At 31.6% G+C, this 19,925-nt stretch overlaps 2 protein-coding genes across 3 annotated transcripts in view; both read right to left on the reverse strand.

Annotated features, from left to right (window-relative positions):
- Window positions 1-838: 838 nt before the first annotated feature.
- On the reverse strand, window positions 839-2,470 carry LOC135123171 (SPRY domain-containing SOCS box protein 3). The gene is made up of 4 exons (XM_064047667.1): window positions 1,804-2,470; window positions 1,472-1,700; window positions 1,190-1,414; window positions 839-1,140 (listed from the first exon to the last, which is right to left on the reverse strand). Exons 1-4 carry the CDS (start codon window positions 2,104-2,106, stop codon window positions 1,055-1,057), a joined length of 843 nt encoding a protein of 280 aa, XP_063903737.1. The 5' UTR covers window positions 2,107-2,470; the 3' UTR covers window positions 839-1,054.
- Window positions 2,471-16,982: 14,512 nt separating this feature from the next.
- The window catches only part of LOC135123742 (uncharacterized), a 62,899-nt gene continuing 59,956 nt past the window's right edge, over window positions 16,983-19,925 (reverse strand). Inside the window, exons 3-5 of one of the 2 annotated variants that reach the window (XM_064048609.1) lie at window positions 18,958-19,156; window positions 18,631-18,909; window positions 16,983-17,439 (exon numbers count right to left, since the gene is read on the reverse strand). In XM_064048609.1, the coding sequence (XP_063904679.1) occupies window positions 17,356-17,439; window positions 18,631-18,909; window positions 18,958-19,152 (558 nt within the window). In that variant the 5' untranslated portion in view covers window positions 19,153-19,156 and the 3' untranslated portion in view covers window positions 16,983-17,355. Of the gene's footprint in view, window positions 17,440-17,994; window positions 18,232-18,630; window positions 18,910-18,957; window positions 19,157-19,925 lie in introns of those variants that run through there. The other variant, XM_064048610.1, reaches the window with a different exon arrangement.

The raw sequence follows: 19,925 nt of genomic DNA on the forward strand, positions 1-19,925 counted from the left end.
GAAAACCTGGTTGGTCACGTCCTAGAGTTTCAACGGCAGCAGAAGATGAGGATTTAGTCAAATTTTTAGAGAAAATCGTTTTGGGAAAGTTGTTTTTGCTAAGGAAGAAACCAATTTTCCAGGCTCTCCTCAAACAGCTCGTCGAAAAATTAGAAAGAGTTAAGAAATCGTTGTGCTGGGAATACATTTTTTTTAATTCAAGCAAATAAGCAGGCAAGATGTGAGTTTGCCAAGAATACGTAAATCGAAATGATTATTGGAACAGTGTCGTCTTTTCGGACGAAAAACATTTCAATCTTCGCATAATGGTCGTTTTCGTGTGTACAGACCTGCAAGAGTAAGGTATGATGGACCTTATATCAGAAAAATGATCAGAAATTCTCACTTCTCTGTAAACCTCTGGGGATGGATAAGTGTATGATGGTTGTGTTGTGGTAGAAGTATAGGAAACATACATATACTTTATACTTACCAGAGGAATACACATAATACCGAAATTTCATTTTTCTGATTCCGTAATTTAAGACTGATGAATTACGACACTTTTAAATTTTAAAGTAGGTGTAAGTGTAGGTTTTTGGCACCTTAAAAAAACAGTTGTAAACATAAGTTCAGTATTCTAATTCTGCAATGACATATCGAAAAGAGGTTATTTTTTCCCATCCCTGTGTCATGAAAACTGTATGGAAATTGCAAAAAATATTGTCTAGTCTGCAAGAGGAATGAACTGTTGCATGATGGCAATGCACGAATTAACAATTTTTGATTAATGGGTATTTTTAAAGAAATTTTTATAAATAATACGGTTTAATCAAATGAAAATAAATAATACGAAATCTATCTAATCTCTTAAAATATATTTCCATTCTTTTTTCAATTTTTCTTCTCAAATTATTTTCCTATTTAATAACTTCTTTGTATTTTGTTTTAAAATACAATTTTTTTGAGTTTCCTTCAACCGTGATTGAATCAGGTATAAGCACATACATACATCACAGTTGACAAATCATCACTCATCACAATTTGCAAAATGAAGCTTGAAGTTATTGTTCTTTTACTCATTCTGTTTAGACTTAATCATTTTTCTTCGCTTTAGCGATTTTCCATCATTTTTGACTCTTCTTTTTGAATCTTCATATTCTACAAATTAAATAAAATTCTCCTATAATCTAAAATTTTTATACTTTACCTTTTGGAAAGAGCCAGAAAAAATTATTTTCATAAATTCTCTTTAAACCAGGAATATTTTTAAATTGATTATATAACTGGGGATGTTTGAGGATCAATTGCAGACACATTAATTGAAGGGATGATTCAACGGAAATAGCAAAAGTCATTTTCATGGCAGACTGTGCTGCAGTTGAACATATCATCGGGTAAAGTTCATGTGTTTTTAATCCCTTAAATGCGATACCTGAAACGTAAAAATATGTAACAAATGACTTGAATCCCTATGGAAATGCAGCTTTACCTAGAGGTCTCCTGTTCATATAATATTCTAAAGTACCTTTGCACATATCTAAATGTACACCAATTAAACTACCTAAACCAAATCTGGATCCATAGCACGTTCGAACATTGTCATGGTGTATTTCTCCATTATATGAATATCCCCAAGAAAATTTATTACATCCTAATAAGCTAAAAAATCGATTTCCCCAAACACTGAACACTACCTTTGAAGTTCCAACTCCTACCATCTACAACAAATTGTGCAATCATTAGCATATAAAAAGTTAAGGTCAAATAGGTCTTGGAGATAATATTGTGATGCAAATTATGTTTTTAAAATACCCAACTTACAACATCTGTTCCATATAAATTTGATAACATCTTCATCTCCCAAAAATGATGAACGTTCTTTGTGAATGATGTAGTTCCTCTTAATGCAGCCGTCCCCGAACTATACACGGGGTGAAATATTACTTCGCAATTATCTTTTGTTAAAATAGCACATGTGTCTTCATGTTTTTCCCATTTCCAGCTGTAGATATCTCCATCAGCACAATTACACTGAAGCTTACCATCTATCATATTATTCCAACATTTTTCTGTGCACATGGGGTTGACATATTTCAACATCAACTGGTTTTGGTCGTACTCCATGTCAATATCTTTCCGTGTAAAAAAATTAATAGCGACTACTGTATTTTTTGGCACAACTTAAATTACAATTTAAATTTGGGGGGTAGTTTTAGTACGAAGATTTCCGAACAATTCACAATATGAAAACTTATTGGAAATCACACTCGTATATTAACACGAGATGATCCAACAATAAAATGATAAGAAAATTAGTCACTTAAACACTCTTGTAAATATTGAAATTAATTGTCACATTTACTGTCCAAGGTGGAAAGTCAGGATGCCACGAGTTGGCTTTGTGGGCTCACGAATCAAACACGAATCACAACAAAACCTGCTGAATGCGGAATGGAGAATCACCCACACACCACCAGTGTTGCCAGAGTTAAGGCTGCCGTCTGGAGGCAACATATCTGCCTGGTCAAAGTGACAGTAAAACGATCCGGGAGATGCTGCCCCCTGTTAGTGAATTGCTAAAATATGAATAAATGCAGCACCGATCCGTAGAATTCTATTTTTTACTGTACGGAAATAAGTTTTGCTACACAACCCCTAGCAGTGCCTGTCTAGCCATAATCATTGCGAACAAAAGCCGGGTACCTGAATTTATCCTTGGCCGTTCAAAACCGGTAAGAAGTGAACCTTACAGTTAATTCTTTCCAGTTATTTATTTTGTTTCCGTACTTAAATTGTTTTCGGTAAATATATTAATTATATGTAAATATTAAAGTACCTCCTACTGTCGGGGGATCATCTCTAGATATGTGATTTATTCCTATCAAGGGTATGTTGTTTGTCTGAATTACAGAAACAATTGATCGCGGTAAGGTAACTATTTACGAAGGGGAGGAATTTTCAACATTTGTAGGCTAAATTTGAAATGAGAGGATTAACAATATTTCCGGTATAATAAGTAAATATTTTTATTATTTTCCTACTACCTGCACTGGTCGGACATGCCCATTTCTTACAAATATAATACTTTTGGCGGACAATTTTTCTTAAACTTTCGCAAATAAATGATATTTAGGAGTTTGGTTTTGTTATTTACTTTATCGTTTGCAACAAAAGCAATAGTAATAAAAATAAAAATATATTTACCAAGTATTTAAACAATAAATTGTTAAAATTATTAGCCGCAATCGTTTGAACATGTTTTGTGTTGTTGTTTTTTTTTTCATATCGCGGCAGTGATGAACGTTTGTAAAATAATAATGTGTCCGTGAAGCTCCTCCATAGCAAAATTTTTGACTTTTTTCAACATACGTTGTATGCAAGTAATTCTAAGCATTCAACGGTGGTTTTTTATGTAACTACTAAAATATTCATGTTAATTATTTTGGCGGCAACTGCATGGCAGAAGCCAGTTTATTTAAAAATTTGACTCTGCTTGTTTGTTAGTATATCGTTTTGTAAGGATTTAAATAATTAATTATACATTTTTTATTAATTTTTGTTTATAAAGGATACGTTTATTTCATCGCATTAGAAGCGTGAAAAAAAGTGTTATAGCGTTTCATTTTTTCGCGCATTTGAGTGAAAAAAAGTGTCGTAGCGTGTCATTTTTTAACGGTAGTAAAACCATGGCCGACTAGTATAAAGATTATGGCCTGTCCAAGAGGTACGATACGTGTTGCCATCTATTAATAATTACACTTAATAATTTAGCAAAATTTTAATTTGACTTGACATTATGGGACTTCAAAACGTGTAATGGTGGTTTGTTTGGGTATGAATGCCTTTGTGCCTTTCAAAAGGTGTTAATAATTCTTTTGTCGTTTTTGAATTATTAATAGATGGCAGCACGTAATGTACCTTTGACATTCCTTTGGACAGGCCATAATCTTTATACTAGTCGGCCATGGTAAAACATAGAAGCCTGCCGTTGCTATGATAATTCATCATTCATCAAAACAAGTGGTTTTGTATTAGTTTTCTTCTTGTCTAATGCAATTGGACAACGATGAAAATTTCTCTTGCACCCCAGAAAAAATTGTCAAGATGGCAAATACGCTCTACATTTAATATCTATGTTCCAAAATAAAAAGTTTTTGAAGTTGGTGGTTGTTGAGTTTTGTTACGAACGTGAAAAAAATAACTATAGTTATTTATGCAACTATAGTGAGTAAAGTGTATCTTTTTTTTACGAGAAAGAAAATTTGCCAGGCGAGTGCGCAAATCCGCCGAGTAAAAAAAAGCCACTTTACTCACGAGTCGCATACAATTTTTTTTTTGCGCTCGTAACAAAACTCAACACCCACCAACTTCAAAAACTACCAGTAGTGAAATTTCGCTACGTCTGGCAACACTGCACACCACACACACAGCTGGGTAGTGGATCTACAGAAAAATCGGCAACTTTTCATCGTACTATAACCACAGAACATGACTACACTCACAGAAATGAGTGGCAGCATAGATATTGAAGTACTAGATGTAGCCTCAAGCGTTTAGACCGACCAATCAGAGGTGAGGCGAGAAATGCGGGCATTTTATAGTTTTATGCAAGCTTTTTTATGCCATGTCAGTAGCAGTGCTAGACTTTAAAATTATGGTGGACCAGCTTAGACCTTAAATAAGAAAAAAACAAATTGAAGCATAATGCGTAATTTATTTAAAATCATCTCGTACCTAATAAAGTATATACTGCTGTGTGTTCCTAATTTTCCATAATGAGGGAAAAGCGTGGTCATAGTGTCATAGATTAGAGACACGGAGGTTAATTATTAGGAGATTGGGCTCCGTTGTTCACAGTGAACCGTCGACTTTCCTGGCGCTAGCGGTCAAAGAGCACCCGATAGCTCTATAGGCACTCACTTATCGACGCTTCCGACAACCCTCCCATCATATCTGTTACTTCTTTGTTCCAATCGTCATTGCATAGTAAAAAAAATTCTTTGGAAAAATATCACTTTGTCGTCCATTCAATTTGCTATAATAATTACATACGGGACTGTGGAAAGTATACAAATTGCCGAAGTGATGCGCAGAAATATGTCTTGATTACAGTTGATAATAAAAGAATTTTAGTTTCATTTATTTATATTTATTGAAAAATATTCAAATCTGCCATTTAAACCTGTAGAAACATCGGTTGCTTGTCATGCTGCGGTGGTCCCACCCATGGTAGTAGGAGACAAGAGACCTTCTACCATGGTCCCACCTAAAATACGAAAAGTAGCAGGGGTCATTATTTTGTACAGCGCAGATAGACAGTACCCTCTCCTACTGATTAACCTCCGGGATTAGAGACTTGGACATGAAATGGACGTATGAAATCGTCTGCACCGTAGTCATTTTGCCCAAATCAAAATTAGGTCCGGGTATTTTAAATTCAATTTTTTGGGGTGAACTTTGAACACAAAACTAAGCGCAGAACAGAACCGTATGTTTATTTCAACTTACAGGAGTTCTAATACAAAAATAAAATTCGCAAAATCAATTTTATAATTTTTCGAAAATGTTAGATATGTTTCATTGTATGTACTTTATTGGCGTGGGAAGTTCTGTTGAAACAACCTTCGACGAATTTTTTTAAGAAAAAATAGAAAAACTGACAATCCTAACATAATGGAAAAAATAAAAATTGTTTAGGGATTTAGCATAAACAAATGCGTCAAATGTACAGAGTGGAAGAAACAATTCCTTTGTCGACCAGTATAATCGGGAACATAAAACAAGCAGCTGCCAATAAATAAAAAAGTACCACTGACCGGAATACATTAAGGGAAAAAATGGCCGATTGCACCAAGACCAAACTTTTTAATAATACTCAAACTAATAGTATTATCATTAAAAACTACTTAAAATGACATTTTGCATTGCACGATCTGTCAAACACCTTTTAATAAACATTAAATTAAATGAAATGAATTTTATTTTAAGAAATTAACAAACACTGCCTTTAAACTGTTATATTCGTTCCCACCATTATTTATTACATTAAAATTATCCTTTTGTCGTAGGTATCTTGTCTAACAGTTGATTTTCTCGTTAAATTTGCAGTCGAATGAGCTGTAATTGTTCAAAGTACCTCCTAGTTGCCACTTGTATTTCTGAAAAATGTGCAACGTTGCTGGTTCTTTAATAAAAAAACATGGAATAAGTTTTTGGATGGTTTTATTTAAATAATTACATTATCTACACTTCATAATTTTTCACTCGAGATTTTAATAGTTCATTTTATGGTATTTAAACTAATTTGAAACATTGCTCCATTTTGGGAGAAGCGTCTTTAAAAATTAGGTGCTAAATTCATACCGTCGTGGATTCGACAAACGGAAGGGCTTTAATATCTTCTTACAGGTTTCGTCGTAAATACTTATTTTTTGTAGGTTTAATTTTTTTGCGGCTTGAATTTGAACATTTATTCTCGACGTCACCGCTCTAGAGCGCAGCGTTTCCGAGACCAGCTTTATAAACTTACCGGCATAAAAAACGGGCAAGCTAATATTTTTCTGAGTACAGTGCTTCGGCGTTTTTGCTACGCTTACTTTTGATGTTGTTTCTTGACCAGCATATTAATTGAGTATACCTGTACCCCACACTTTAGATGAGCTTCAGAATATGCTTTTAAAGGAATGAGGGAATATACAACAAGAATAAATAAACAATTTATGTCATGGCATGCCCTGGAGTATGGCAGCAGTCTTACAGGTTCGTGGGGAAAGTACCCGTTATTGACGTTCTTAAATAGTGTGTGTGCGATCATTGGTTTTGCTTTTTTGGAAACTTTAATTTCTTTTACAGCTTGATTTTGTGAAAAAATACAAATGTAACATATTTTTGGTTTTTATTATATTTTTAAGAGAAAATTAATGATTTCGCCGCATATACGTGTTTAATTTATATAAATTGACAACGCAGAGTTAAAACTCCATCCGTGCGTCTTTGGCCAAGCACTCTTTTTTTTTTTGTATTTGATTAATTCCAATTTTCGTGTTTTCACCACATTGCATTTGAAGATATTCCACCATAAAAAATCACACACAACCTAGGGTTCCATATGTTGACGAGCACAGTTCAAGGCCAAATTTCCAATTTTTCGGGGGTCATTTGGGTTATCACATACGTACTAATAATAATAATAATAATAGTATATAAATTATTATGAATTTAAATGAAGATACCTACTAATGATAGCGACGGCGATTTTAATTTTGATTTTTTTTTAATAACTTCATTAACATTTGCTATTTGTTCTTTCCCCAATAATTTTTTGTTATGGCTTCCCATGTTACCAAATGATTTTTAATTTGTTGTACTTCCTTAATTTAATTTTATAATTGAATTCAATTGAAATGGTATAGAATCAACTGAACCATACAATTTCAAATGAATTAAATATGCAATGGTATGGAAGCAAATGCAACAGATCATGACCTGCAACGTTTATCATTTGATCCACAGCATAAACTGGTTCTTGCAAATGATTTTCTACACAATTGCAGGAGGGCATCTATTTTGCCGGAAAAAGTGACTTGGTTTTCTTCTAGTCATTCTTACCTTTCGCCAGGCTGCGATTGGTCGCGTCTCCTCTAGCCGGCTGTGGTTGTTTGCATTATCCAAAATCATTATGGAAAGCTTCTCGAGAGCTGGCAGTAAATGGTCCACCATCCAACCCACAAACGTCTCTGCACTCATATCAGAATGATAGTCTAATGACCTTCCACTTTTAAAAACAACTGAGGCACCCTCGAAAAAAAAACACTTGCAGTGCCTGCATGAACAATAATAAATCGATCTGTAATAATCGTTTTCAATTTTTAAACAATAAAAAGTCTTCATGATCGTTTTACAATGCCGTTAGTAACAACCCATGTTTCATCTAATAAGAAAATAAATGTTTTCTTTCCGAACCTGCCAAAAGTGCCATGTATTTTTGGACAAAGATTTTCTTTAAGGCTGTAACATGAGGTTTTTCCATCATATTGAATATTGTTACGTTGATCGGTAATTAAAAATCGGCGTGGATAAAACTCAGCAATTTATTTTTCGGTAGTACTAATTTACACGACTAAACTATACAGCGATTATGTACACAATAATTCCGGCTCGAGTGGAATCGATTTGACCAGACCCAAATTCTTTCAACATTAACTGGACTCGACTAACTTGCCTCCGACAGTGGTCCCTATTTAAATCATCTTGTGTGCCTCTTGATGGTTCGCGAACGCCACTTCGAGGTTTCTCTGGAGCCCGCCATCGAGACTTCCGGCAACTCGCTCCAGGCTTTTCTTTTTTGATGAGTCACTCAGTATCGTCGTACATACTAGAAAGGCGTCAAGAAAACCCATAGGCGTTATACTGGGGCGGCATAGGGGTTTGTTTCGTAACAATATGCATTGATATTGATGGTCATTCTTTGTGTCACAAATCAGAATGTTGTCAGCAACAGTCAGTCGTATTGCACCGAGTTGAGGAGGGACAAAATATAATGATTTACAAATTATCACAAAGAATAAGTCAATAAATATTTTACTCACTCTTTTTCATAGGTCTGTTTGAAATATTTTTTAACGCGAACACAAAAAACATCCTAAAACTTGGGCACGCAGATCTGTATTATATAATACAAATAAATCAAAACAAGTTAAAAACACAAACACCAAACGCAAAAAACACACTTTTTAACTCGTTCAATGAAAAATTCAAACGAACGTTAATTATCTGATTGTCAAAGGGAGACTGGCATTGGAAGCTCGTTGCGAGAGAAAATAAATGTTAGTTGCCAACTTGAACAATACTGGATACAATTAATGTAGGTCTACTGTTTTCAAAGCAGCGAGGTACTGTGTATTCTAATGGGCTAATGGGTGAGCAAAAAGATTTCAGATTAGCTTAGACTATAAAAATTTTTGCCTAGAGTAAAGGAGCGAAACCAACGAAGGACGGCAGAATGATCATTTTGAATTTGCTGTTCCAACATTAAATTATTTGAATCGTGGATTTCCATTTTGATTCTATTTGTTAAAATCAACATGTGTAAGATATACCGCTTTAATTAAAGGAATAAAAAATATTTACGTAGCCCTAATCCGAAAACTTTTTGATCACCTGTTTCCGTGATAACCATTAAAGAAAGTAGAGATTTTTTTCTTTATTGTATATATATTCTTTGTAACATCCAATTTAACTTAAGTAAAGGAACTACCGTGTAAAAGATATTTTGGTCATTATAAATTATATCTTCATGTCGTGCAAGAGGCGCCTATTCTTGTATTATACGTATGTCTACCAAATTATAGTAAAACGGGTGTTGAAATAAAAACTTAATACAGTTTTATAAAACTAGGTTTGTTACTATCAAATTTTCATTTTTATTTAGATTAATCTGTAGCAATTTTATAGAAATACTTGTTTAACTTAACGACTATCGGCAAATGACTTTTTATTTATACACCCTCATTAAGTATATAGAATTAGTCATCAAAAATTCTTCCAATATTACATAAATATTTAAATTCTTTTATTTTTAAATTGTTTGATACCCACACTTCTACGAAAATATCAGTAGTTGATAGTTGCTAATGTAATTTTAGTTTATTACATGTTCTTTAAATATAAGAAATACTCATAAATGAGAAAGTAATAGCTGGTTAGATTGGAAAAATTTTTGATTATAGTAATCGCTTATCACAACTTAGAAAGTAAGTATTAATTTAGAAATTATTTTGGTGATATGCATAGGTTAAGCTCAAACACAAAGCGTTTGAAAGGCATCCTCTGTTAAAACATGTTCCATGTTCTAGCGATGTTCATAGTTTCTTATTCATGCAGTAAACGATTCTAGTATTTAAGCCTAACATTTATATAGTTAACAAAAAAAATCAACAATCTTTTTTTAAATTTACATATTTATATTTTGTGGTATATTTTTTAATTATAAGGTGGAATTCAAGAGATTAACTATAATTATGAATGTCAAAAATGTTTTACAATATATTAAAGCGTAAGTTTCGTAAAAGTCAATCGCTAAATAATATGGTATCTGCCGCATTTAATAGCACATACTTAAATGTGTTTCAGTGTTGGTGTATAACTAGTACTGTATTTATATAGTGACAATGTACGTTTTTATAATTTGTAAGTGTGCGTACAAAACGTTACATGCACTACGTAAGTATATGTTTTGTAGAAATGCTGTGACGTAAAATTAATTTAAAATTTTTGTTAATCTGCTAACTTTTTACAATATTCGCCCATACTTAATTTAGTCTTTCAGTGTCAACGAGCAGTTTAGCACATATTTTTTAACAAAATGGACATTATGATCAAGGCACTATTTAAAGTCACATACGCGGACTTTTAGAAATCACGAATAAAAGTAGTAATATAAAATTTTGTAGTATGTTTTCAATTAAGAATAAGCGAATATTTTTTAGGTACATGTAAAAACTTTATGACACAATACAAGGTTTGTAGAAAAAAGTATAATAGAATTTATCAAATTATATTGTGTCATACAGATTTTAACTTACAAAGAAAAACGTTTCATATGCTAACTACTTAATAATGAATACCAGTAGAGTGAAAATAAGTTGTGCATTACTAACTGACTAATCTTGCAAGCAAACATTTAACGGTATTTCTTTTTTTTTGCAGATTGGCACAAAGTAGTCATTAGATTAATAGACTCATTTTGAAACGAGTTGGTCCAATAATATTAAAATTTCGAATTTTATAAATTACATTTAAAATGGCACATAAAAATCTACAGTATATGCATCATTTTCTAAGTGAGCTCCTTAGTTATAAGTTACAATTATAGTGATTTTGAATGCCCAGGACTGCAATTAACTATAATGATTTCTCTTTTAGAGAATATTTTCACACAACACAATGTTTCACATCGAAGGGAAGAAGAGACTGGAAAACGAAATACTAAGGAAACTGCAGTAGAGTGCTATACTGCTGGTAAATAGATTGTTAAAAGGAAGTGAGAAAAACAATTTGTTTGTTGAATTTTGACCATCATTGAAAAATCCACGCCAAAACTCCATCATATTTAGTAAGTGCCAAATTTGAACTGTCGCTTTGTAATGGGAGTAATTTCCATGAAAACTTTGACACACTCAGAGAAATGAAATTGATAAATGAAGATTTAGAATTCAAATTTGTGAACGAAAATCTATTTAATAAATTATATTATTATCTAGGCAATATTTAAAATAACAGACAAAAGCGCCACGTTTTTTAAATAAAGTACCTAGGTAGGCACGCGTTGTGAAAACCACGTGTCTGGAATAAAATTGATAATTTAAATTATAAGTAATACGATTTTATACGGGTAAATATGTTAATAAATATATTTAAAAAATGCAAATCGAAAATTAAAAAAAATGAATTAATCTAAGTACTACATTACAAGAAAATAATAGGTACATAGTATATATATTTTTTTTATATGTTAGGTATTAAGGGTCGGCTCCGTAAATTCCGTGGCTTATCCTACTTTGTAGACGATCGACAAAATTTTATTTAAGTCCGTTCCGTTTTGACTTGGCAGCCCACAAAATCGGTAAGCAATGCATTTTATATGAGAGAATTCACGGCAGTGCTGTCGATTATACAAAAACTTACCGATTTCTGAAAAAGTTGATATATGAATCATAAAGTTTTTGTTATTTCGCTTTTATTGGTGTTATAGATTGATTTTTACATATTAAAATTTCATAGTAAATCGAATTATTTCTTGAATTTTAAAAATTTTAAAATTGTTTTTTGATTCTTTATCCCATTATTTTTCAAAAACTGTACAAAAATTTGTCTTAGTTTTTTAATTCTAATATAACCAAACAAGAGTGATTCTAACAATGTAACTTTTACGGTACCCATATTGTACCTATTAGTATTTTTAAATTTCTACCAAAAAAATATTTCTTTGTTTCTTGCACAAAAGGTGTATTAAAATTTACAGCATGCGAGGTTTTTTTTTATTATTGAAGATTTTAAGTCAATCAACGGCACAGTTGTAGATTATGGTGAAAAAATAATAATTTCTGTAATGAAGAAATATTTGACAGCCAACTTTGAGGTAACAATTTTTAAACTCGAGCGATGTCTCGGATGCGGCATTTATGCGTTGTTTGAGGTACGAATATCTTTCAAACATACCTAATTGGAAGTAAAAACTTGTTATTGATTATTTTCATTAATCAAAAATAATTTCAATTATTTAAAAATTTTCGGTAACACCTTGTTTAATTAAAATTTCGAAATGCATTCCGTGCAGATAACGAAAGATTTTTCAAAATAAATTTAAAGACACGAATACAATCACATTTACATTGCTGGAATCAGTGCTGTTATTACCGTTAAAAATCTAAAGTAAAACTTGAAGTAGGTTCTAAAATATGATGCAATAAATAGCAAAAAAATCGACTAACAACGAAATTTAAAAAAATTAAAATCCCATTTTAACACTAATGGATACGGCACGATCAGAGATTTTTCAAATTTACGTACCGACTCTTGAGTTGTGTTGTTAAAATGTGATTTTTATTTATCAGAATTTCGTTGTATGTCAAAATGTACCTTAAATTCTACCATAGTTTTTTTTTACGGTAGTATCCATAAACAGTTCTAACTCTAGTAACACTGTGACTGTAATTAATTGCATTCATGTCTTTAAAATAAAAAGAAAAAAGCTTTCGCTCTTGCTTGCACGAAGCAACTGTTCTGAAATTTTCAGTAAAAGAGATTTTTTACCACTGAGTTTTTTGAAGTTGATCAGTAACGAAATAAGACTGAAATTATTTTTAAATACTATATTTCCTTAGCTTACGCTCGGGAAGTAAAAATGACTCAATAAGTTGACAGTTGATGTGCCATCTGAGTCATCGCTCAAGTTTAAAAATTTTAAATCAAAGACAAAGACAGTTATCAAATATTTTTTCATTACAAAAATTATTCTAAACCATACTTTACAATTTTGCCACTGATTGACTTTAAAATCTTCAGTAATAAAGAAACCTCGCTTTTAAAAATTTCGATGCACGTTTTGTGCAAGTAACAAAGTAAGATTTTTTTATAGAAATTTAAAAACAATAATACAGTAAAACTTACATTGTTAGAACTTGTAGATTTTTGGTTATATTGAAGTTAAAAAACTAAGGCAAATATTTGAACAGTTTTTGAAATATGACGTGTTAAAAAAAAACAAAAAAACGCAATTATAAGATTACGAAAAAAAAAGAAATAAATTGGATTTATTATGAAATTTTAAAATACAGCGTGTTATTGAAAGGTACGTACAAAATAAAATCGGCAATTGGTCTCGAAGTATGGGTGCTAAAAGTTAAAAAAAACTTCAGGTAAAAGTGTTCTCCATAAAAATGATTAAAATTTATGTCCAAATTCGTTGTACGCCTCTGATAAAAAGATCATCTCTCGTTTCTATAGCAACACTTAGTCTTGACAAAAGTTTTATTATTACAGTTGCTAGGATTTACTAAAATAAATTAATTTTACCTATTTATCCTTCAGTAGCGCCTAAAGAGGTTGGATAAGGGTTAATTTTCCCCTTATAATTTTGATAACACCAAATTAGTTTTTCAGACTTATTAGACTTCGCGAAGAACTGTCAATTACTGAACTGTCTATGTTAATTTTTGTTAGGGTGAAAACCCAGAGGTTTCTACTTTAATTTCCACTACCACTTTTTGCAGTAAATTGTTAATGTGTGCTTTAAAAAATCGAAATTATTTTGATTTAAAAAATTTTGGTACATCATAGAAGGTTTTGACTTGTCATTTTGACATAATTTTAATTTAATCATTAAATATCCTTATTGCAGGTTTTAGAAAAGAAACAGAATGATGGAAAATAGAAGATAATTTCACTGAAACTGGGTTTTCGATGCCCACGTCCGAACCTTTAAACTGAAGAGATTAACTGTGAGTTATTTATAAACAACGGCGTTGACAGCACCGTAAACACGTCACAATGTTGACACTCCACGACTATTTTAAGGTTACTATGGCAACGCAAAGTTAAAATGCACGTGTGCGCGAAACCCTCGCCAGAAGAGCAAAAATTTGTTGTAAATTTAGGGTCGCTTATTCCGGCCGGCATCAGTTTATTTTTTTTTTTTAATTTCTTTAATGAATAATATTACCAATCGCTGTATAGTTAGTCGTGTGAACTAGTATAACTGAGAAATAAATTGTTAAATAGACATACAGCAATATCCAGGACGAAGACATCCTACTCACAAAATTTTTAAACGAGTTGAAAGGTGTTTGGCAGCAAATTGGCCTGTAAATAAACGTAGAGGCGTACAAACTGTGTAGTTCACTAGAGTATTTTTTATGGAGCTAGTGAGATGTTTTTTTTATGAATAAAACTGATGCTTGCGAGCAGGGCTGCTCACATCGAAAATGTTGTTCAGAATAACTGGAAAATAATAACCATTGATTTAAAATGTCTTATGTTTATGTATGTGATAGTGGCAATGATGTTTCAAAAAAGAAAAGCACACTTGGATTCATGGTATTTTGAAAATTAAATTTTTAATCAAGAAGTAAGCGGGTAATGTATGTTGCCTATAAAAAAGGGATACGTGGATCATTTAAGCTGAATCACTCTGAATACGAATCTCCTGAAAATTTTGACACAAATATAAAGGATGAGTGCCACAATGGCCTTATGAACGAGTTATTTATACTAATTCTTCTACCGCACACGTTTTTTTGCAAAATTTAATTGAAATTGTCATTTTTTTAAATCTGGGTAATTTTGTAGTGATTGGTGATGGGTTGGTCTGTTCGAATTTTCACAACAACAACTGTAATTCGAATCAATTCGAGTTAAAATAGGTTAAAATCTCTTGTGAAGAAGTTAGTGAAGTCCTTACGCCTCCCAAAATACGGGAAATTTTAATTTGACATTTGTCACTGACATTCGCATGACACTCCTCGTCATGGCTACCAATCTTACCGATCTAAATTACACCAGATCTCTTTCAGAACCCCTTTCCGCTATTAACGAACCGCTATGACGTCATTTGGGTGCTTTAATAGCTCTATTAGAAAATCAAAAAACGTACGCGGTAGAAAAAACATTTTCTTTTGTTTATTTTTTTAATGTCTGGTATAATGATTAATGACGGAGTTTTGACAACTTGTAGGATTTTGGAATTCACAGTAGACTCGCACGTTTAAAATTGCAATGATGGTTTTGTGTAACACAAAAAACTTATTAAAAAATCATTTATTTTGCGTGCCTATACTCTGCAGTCATACTTTTTTTCAAAAAATTCATTAATAGATGTAACCACAAAAATCAATTTTGTTCCATGTTTAAGCTAAATTTGTTACACTTTCTTGAGGGTTTGACTTTTATTTCCTTATATTGTTAAATATACCAGGACATTTTTTTAATTCTGAATGTTTGAAATTATGTTGAGTAAATAAAAAAACACATTAATGCCACAGTATAGAGATCATGATACTTATAAAATCGCAGACAAAACTTAACAACAAAAAAATGGATTTGCACGAATAGCCTGCACTTGGTTTGTCACAATTTTGAAGCTTTAGCCATTTTAAGTGTCAAAACAGAGCGACACAAGTGACAATATACTATGTGGATATGAACATTCACTTGGCTTCTAAGTGACACTATGGTGTTAACAACACATTTGAAGTTTTCAACCAATGTTACGCCAAAAAACACTCTTGTTTTTGTAGAACATGAATGAAATTAATGAAGAGACTGGGTTTTCTTCTACATAGTATAATCTTATAATATATCTTAAATATCTATTTAACTTCTTTTCTTCAGGTAAAACATCATTTATTATATTTATTTAGTGGTGTTTATACACGCAGCATCGAATATTGTTTATATTTTTGTAAAATATTTTACGACAATAATTTTAACAAATGAACATTTAGGTTTTTTATTCAAGGAGCCTTGCGTAATATTGCATTGGTTGCAAACTTCCAATTCATTTGTGTCTGTTTTTTAAAACTGAATATGGGGTTTCAGTCCATATTTCTTTTAATATGTTCAGAATTAAAAAAATGTTCCGGTATTGTGGTTTGGTGCATTAAATATGGAAGAAGTTGTATATGTAAATGGAGATAATACATATTTAATAATTTGTATATGAAGTAAGTATTTATATAGTCTCAAATTTTTCTGTTATTTAAGTCAGATTCGTCAGTCATAGTAATTTAAGCTAATAACTTGAAAGCGTATATAAAAATAAATCAGTTACGTGTAAATATATTCCTGTTTCACAAATTTCAGATAGTCAATAATAACGTGCAATCAATAAAAATATCTCCCAAGCTAAGTTGGACGAATAAGCTGCCATTTTCATCCCCCGTTTTGTGTAGCAGGCAATGAAAAACGCAGATTCTTGTCCAATGCCAAGTTTGTACGTTATACATTTTTATTTACGATATCTTTAGTAATAAAACTAACGTGAACGATACTATAACAAATTGAAATTATACTGAAATATTTTTTTTTGACATTCATTAACACGCCACTTTAAACTATATAAAAATTATTGTTTATAATTCTGGTCGTTTTAAAGTTATTAGCTTGGAAGCAAATATTTAAGGAAGTCTGAAAAGTTAATACATTTAAAATAATTCAAATCTATTTTTAATTCTACTTGCTACCGAGCAAAAAGTGCTCCGAGTAATAATAAAATAAAACTATGTTACTTGCATGTAGTTACAAAACAGGTATTTAAAATACAGATATAATAACAAGGTTAGTTCACAGCAATGTAAATCACATTTTAGTATAAAAATATATACTTAGTTTGAGACATTATTTTTTGGGCTCTGAAATTGTATAGTTACAAATTTTTCCTATTGAAATTCTAAATAAAATTTTTAAAATGTTGTCTAAAATATTTTTCTAAAACTACATGTGCTATCTGCTTTGCTATAATATATAAAACGGATCCATAGACAAATTTTAATTTTGAGCTAACACAATTTAACTCAAGTTATTATTCTTATTATATTTTTATAGTTACGATATATCGATGAATATCTAAAGTGGACAATTCATTTTCATGCATTATCTTGTAAGTTCATCAGCGAAGACCTAACACAATTAATACGGAGGTACTGCTTATAATCCACGCCATCTGAGTGTTTTCTTATACATATTTAACGAAGCTTAATATCAAGCTGTTTAGGAATGCCAAATCCTGATGATGATAACAGCTCTTGTTCCGTATTTGGATTTTTTGTCATCACCCTCAAGAATTTTAATATTCGCAAGTGCTTTGTTATTTTTTACTTATGTGTCACTGGTAATATTATCCTTATCAGCTCCTTGATTAGAAGGTCCAATTAAAGCGTCAAGCTCTGATGGAGAGTTCACCTGAAAATCACAAATAATAATAAATTAATTAGTAGTGCAGATGAAACCAGCTTGACGCCGGTGAGTTGTAAAGTGTAGAGCAGCTTAAGGGTAATTTGGTAGTGATTCCTTTAATTAAAATGTAGTATAATGTATGATAAGCGAGAGCAGCCAACATTAGTAAACTCAATTTATTTAAAAAACTTGGAAAATAATTTTGTGATGGAACTAACTGTGTTTAACTATGGCTATAGATGATCGTATGTGGGGTGAAAATGAAATTTACTTACTTTATGGAGTTAAGACGTTGCCTTATTAAAAAGCCACCCCGATAAATTTGGTAACTGATTGTAATCACAACTAAAAAGAAGTTAAAGTTCCATCAAAATTTTTACAAATAAAACAAATTTAATTGAAATAAATTTTATTTATAAAATGCAATTCCATAAAAATACATACACAAAGCTCAGTAAATATAAAACTTCATTTTGTACCAGTAGTTAAATAAGAAATTTTATAAAAGGATATTTTGTGTTTTTAATATATTATGATTTTCTTATATAAAATATACTGCACATTTATAATTTTAAAAAAGAAAACGTATCAGTTTAATTACACTTAAATCCACAATAACATACATTTTTAAGCTCTGTATATATTAGAATGATATGTCACTTTTTGGCAAATATTGTGGCACATTGGTTAAAAAATCACAATATTAGGTATTAAAAATTGACAAAAAGAAATTCAGTTAAAATATCGTGGTTTATCTATAGAATCTTCTTCATATGTTAACAAAACATATCCTTTTCCCTAAAAATAAGAAAAAGTTAGTATTAATATGATATGCAATATGTAGGTAATTCTAAACCTATAAAAAAATCAAACACTAAAATAAAAAGGACTATAATTAAAAGTACAGTCTAAAGTTAGGTTAAAGGATTTTATTCTATTTTATTTTTTTAAGTTATGGTCCATAACTGCTGTTTTAATATTTAATATTAATTTGAATATCAATTTAAGGGTTAATCTAAGAGGACAATGCAATAAAAAATAAAAAAAATGACTACATTCTAGAATAAGCATTACTAAACTTAATTTGTGTTTAGTGATAATGGCTGCTGCATTTGTGCACTACGAGGTTTGAGAACAACCAAAATTAACCCTTTAGCAAAAAGCACTATGCAGATACACTCAAAGGTGTTTACTTACATGGGTATCTCTTCTTTGTACAAGGACATCTATACTGTTAACCGCATCTAGAGTTGGAGCAGCATCTTCTATGACAACAGCAGATCCTCTATGACAGTGTATACAAAAACATCGAACACCTGCCATAATAAACCCTAAAATAAGCAGGATGCCTCCCGCGCCTATAAAAATATAACGGTGATCGGCATCGGCTGCATTTGGCACTAATTGGACTAAACCAACAATAAGTACAATGGCTCCCAAAAGAATCGATCCAACTACTAACTGCAAAGCTGATACCTATAAGAAAAAGTTACTTTTGAGTATCACGTATACAGACCAACTCACTTTTCCACAAATGTATAATTCTGGCAATCTATCTATACCATCGTCATGGGGTCCGTTTGGGCTAGGAGTTGGACTTGGACTCGTAGGTGGAAACCAGTGACCGCCAATGTACAGCTGACTTGGACGTTTAGAACGTTTTTCTTGTCCTTTCCGTCTTTCATGGCGAACTGCCACAGCTGGCATTGCTCCAATCATAACTCTGTAAATAATTATAACAGTTGAATCAAGTTCTGAATTCAGAATCTTCTGAGATACTCAAGACAGGCAAATTTACTGAATGGTTTACACGATACTCACAAAATTGCCATTAGCAGTTACAGTGTTACTATACTACTAATAAGAAAAAAAGTTGTAAGTACTTTATCATCGTCAGATAAGTCTAGAAGCATTACTGCAAGGTTTGTGGGGATAACAAATTATTTTATAAAATAAAATTCAGCTTTGTGTATTTCATATTTAGGTATATACAGGGTGAGTCAGCTAAAAGGGGACACCTCGAATGACTTTTTTATTTATTAGCCAAAAGTAATGAAATTAAATTTGTAAATGGACAAGCTTACGCTCGGGAAGTAAAAAGTATATTGCACAAAAACTATTGAAGTTTTTTTTTATTTTCCAGATTGCAGTTTTTTTTCTTTAAAAAAATCTAAAAAATGACCTATGTTAGCCCCACAATTTATATTAAATAATTTTTAAATTATTGCAACTTTCCTTAAAAAAAAAACGTTGTTCGCTAGTGCGGCTTGACGTAAAATTAGGTAGTGTTGGATTGGGATTGTTCCGGTTCGAAGTTTGTTAATATTTTGTTTTGATTTTGTTTGTTTTCCCGCGGATTGCTGACAAGTGTATTTTGGTCACTTTCCACTAGAGGCGCCATAGTACCGAGCAAAAGGGCCCGGTACTTGGGGTTGGCGCTGTTATCGAAAAGAGTTATCGAGAAACCCTCAGAGAGGTAACATCGCTAAGGT

Source organism: Zophobas morio, unplaced genomic scaffold, assembly GCF_036711695.1.
Source record: "Zophobas morio isolate AGI-343-1 ecotype UQ-CSIRO unplaced genomic scaffold, CSIRO_AGI_Zmor_V1 ptg000006l, whole genome shotgun sequence".
NCBI classification, from domain to species: Eukaryota; Metazoa; Arthropoda; class Insecta; order Coleoptera; family Tenebrionidae; genus Zophobas; species Zophobas morio.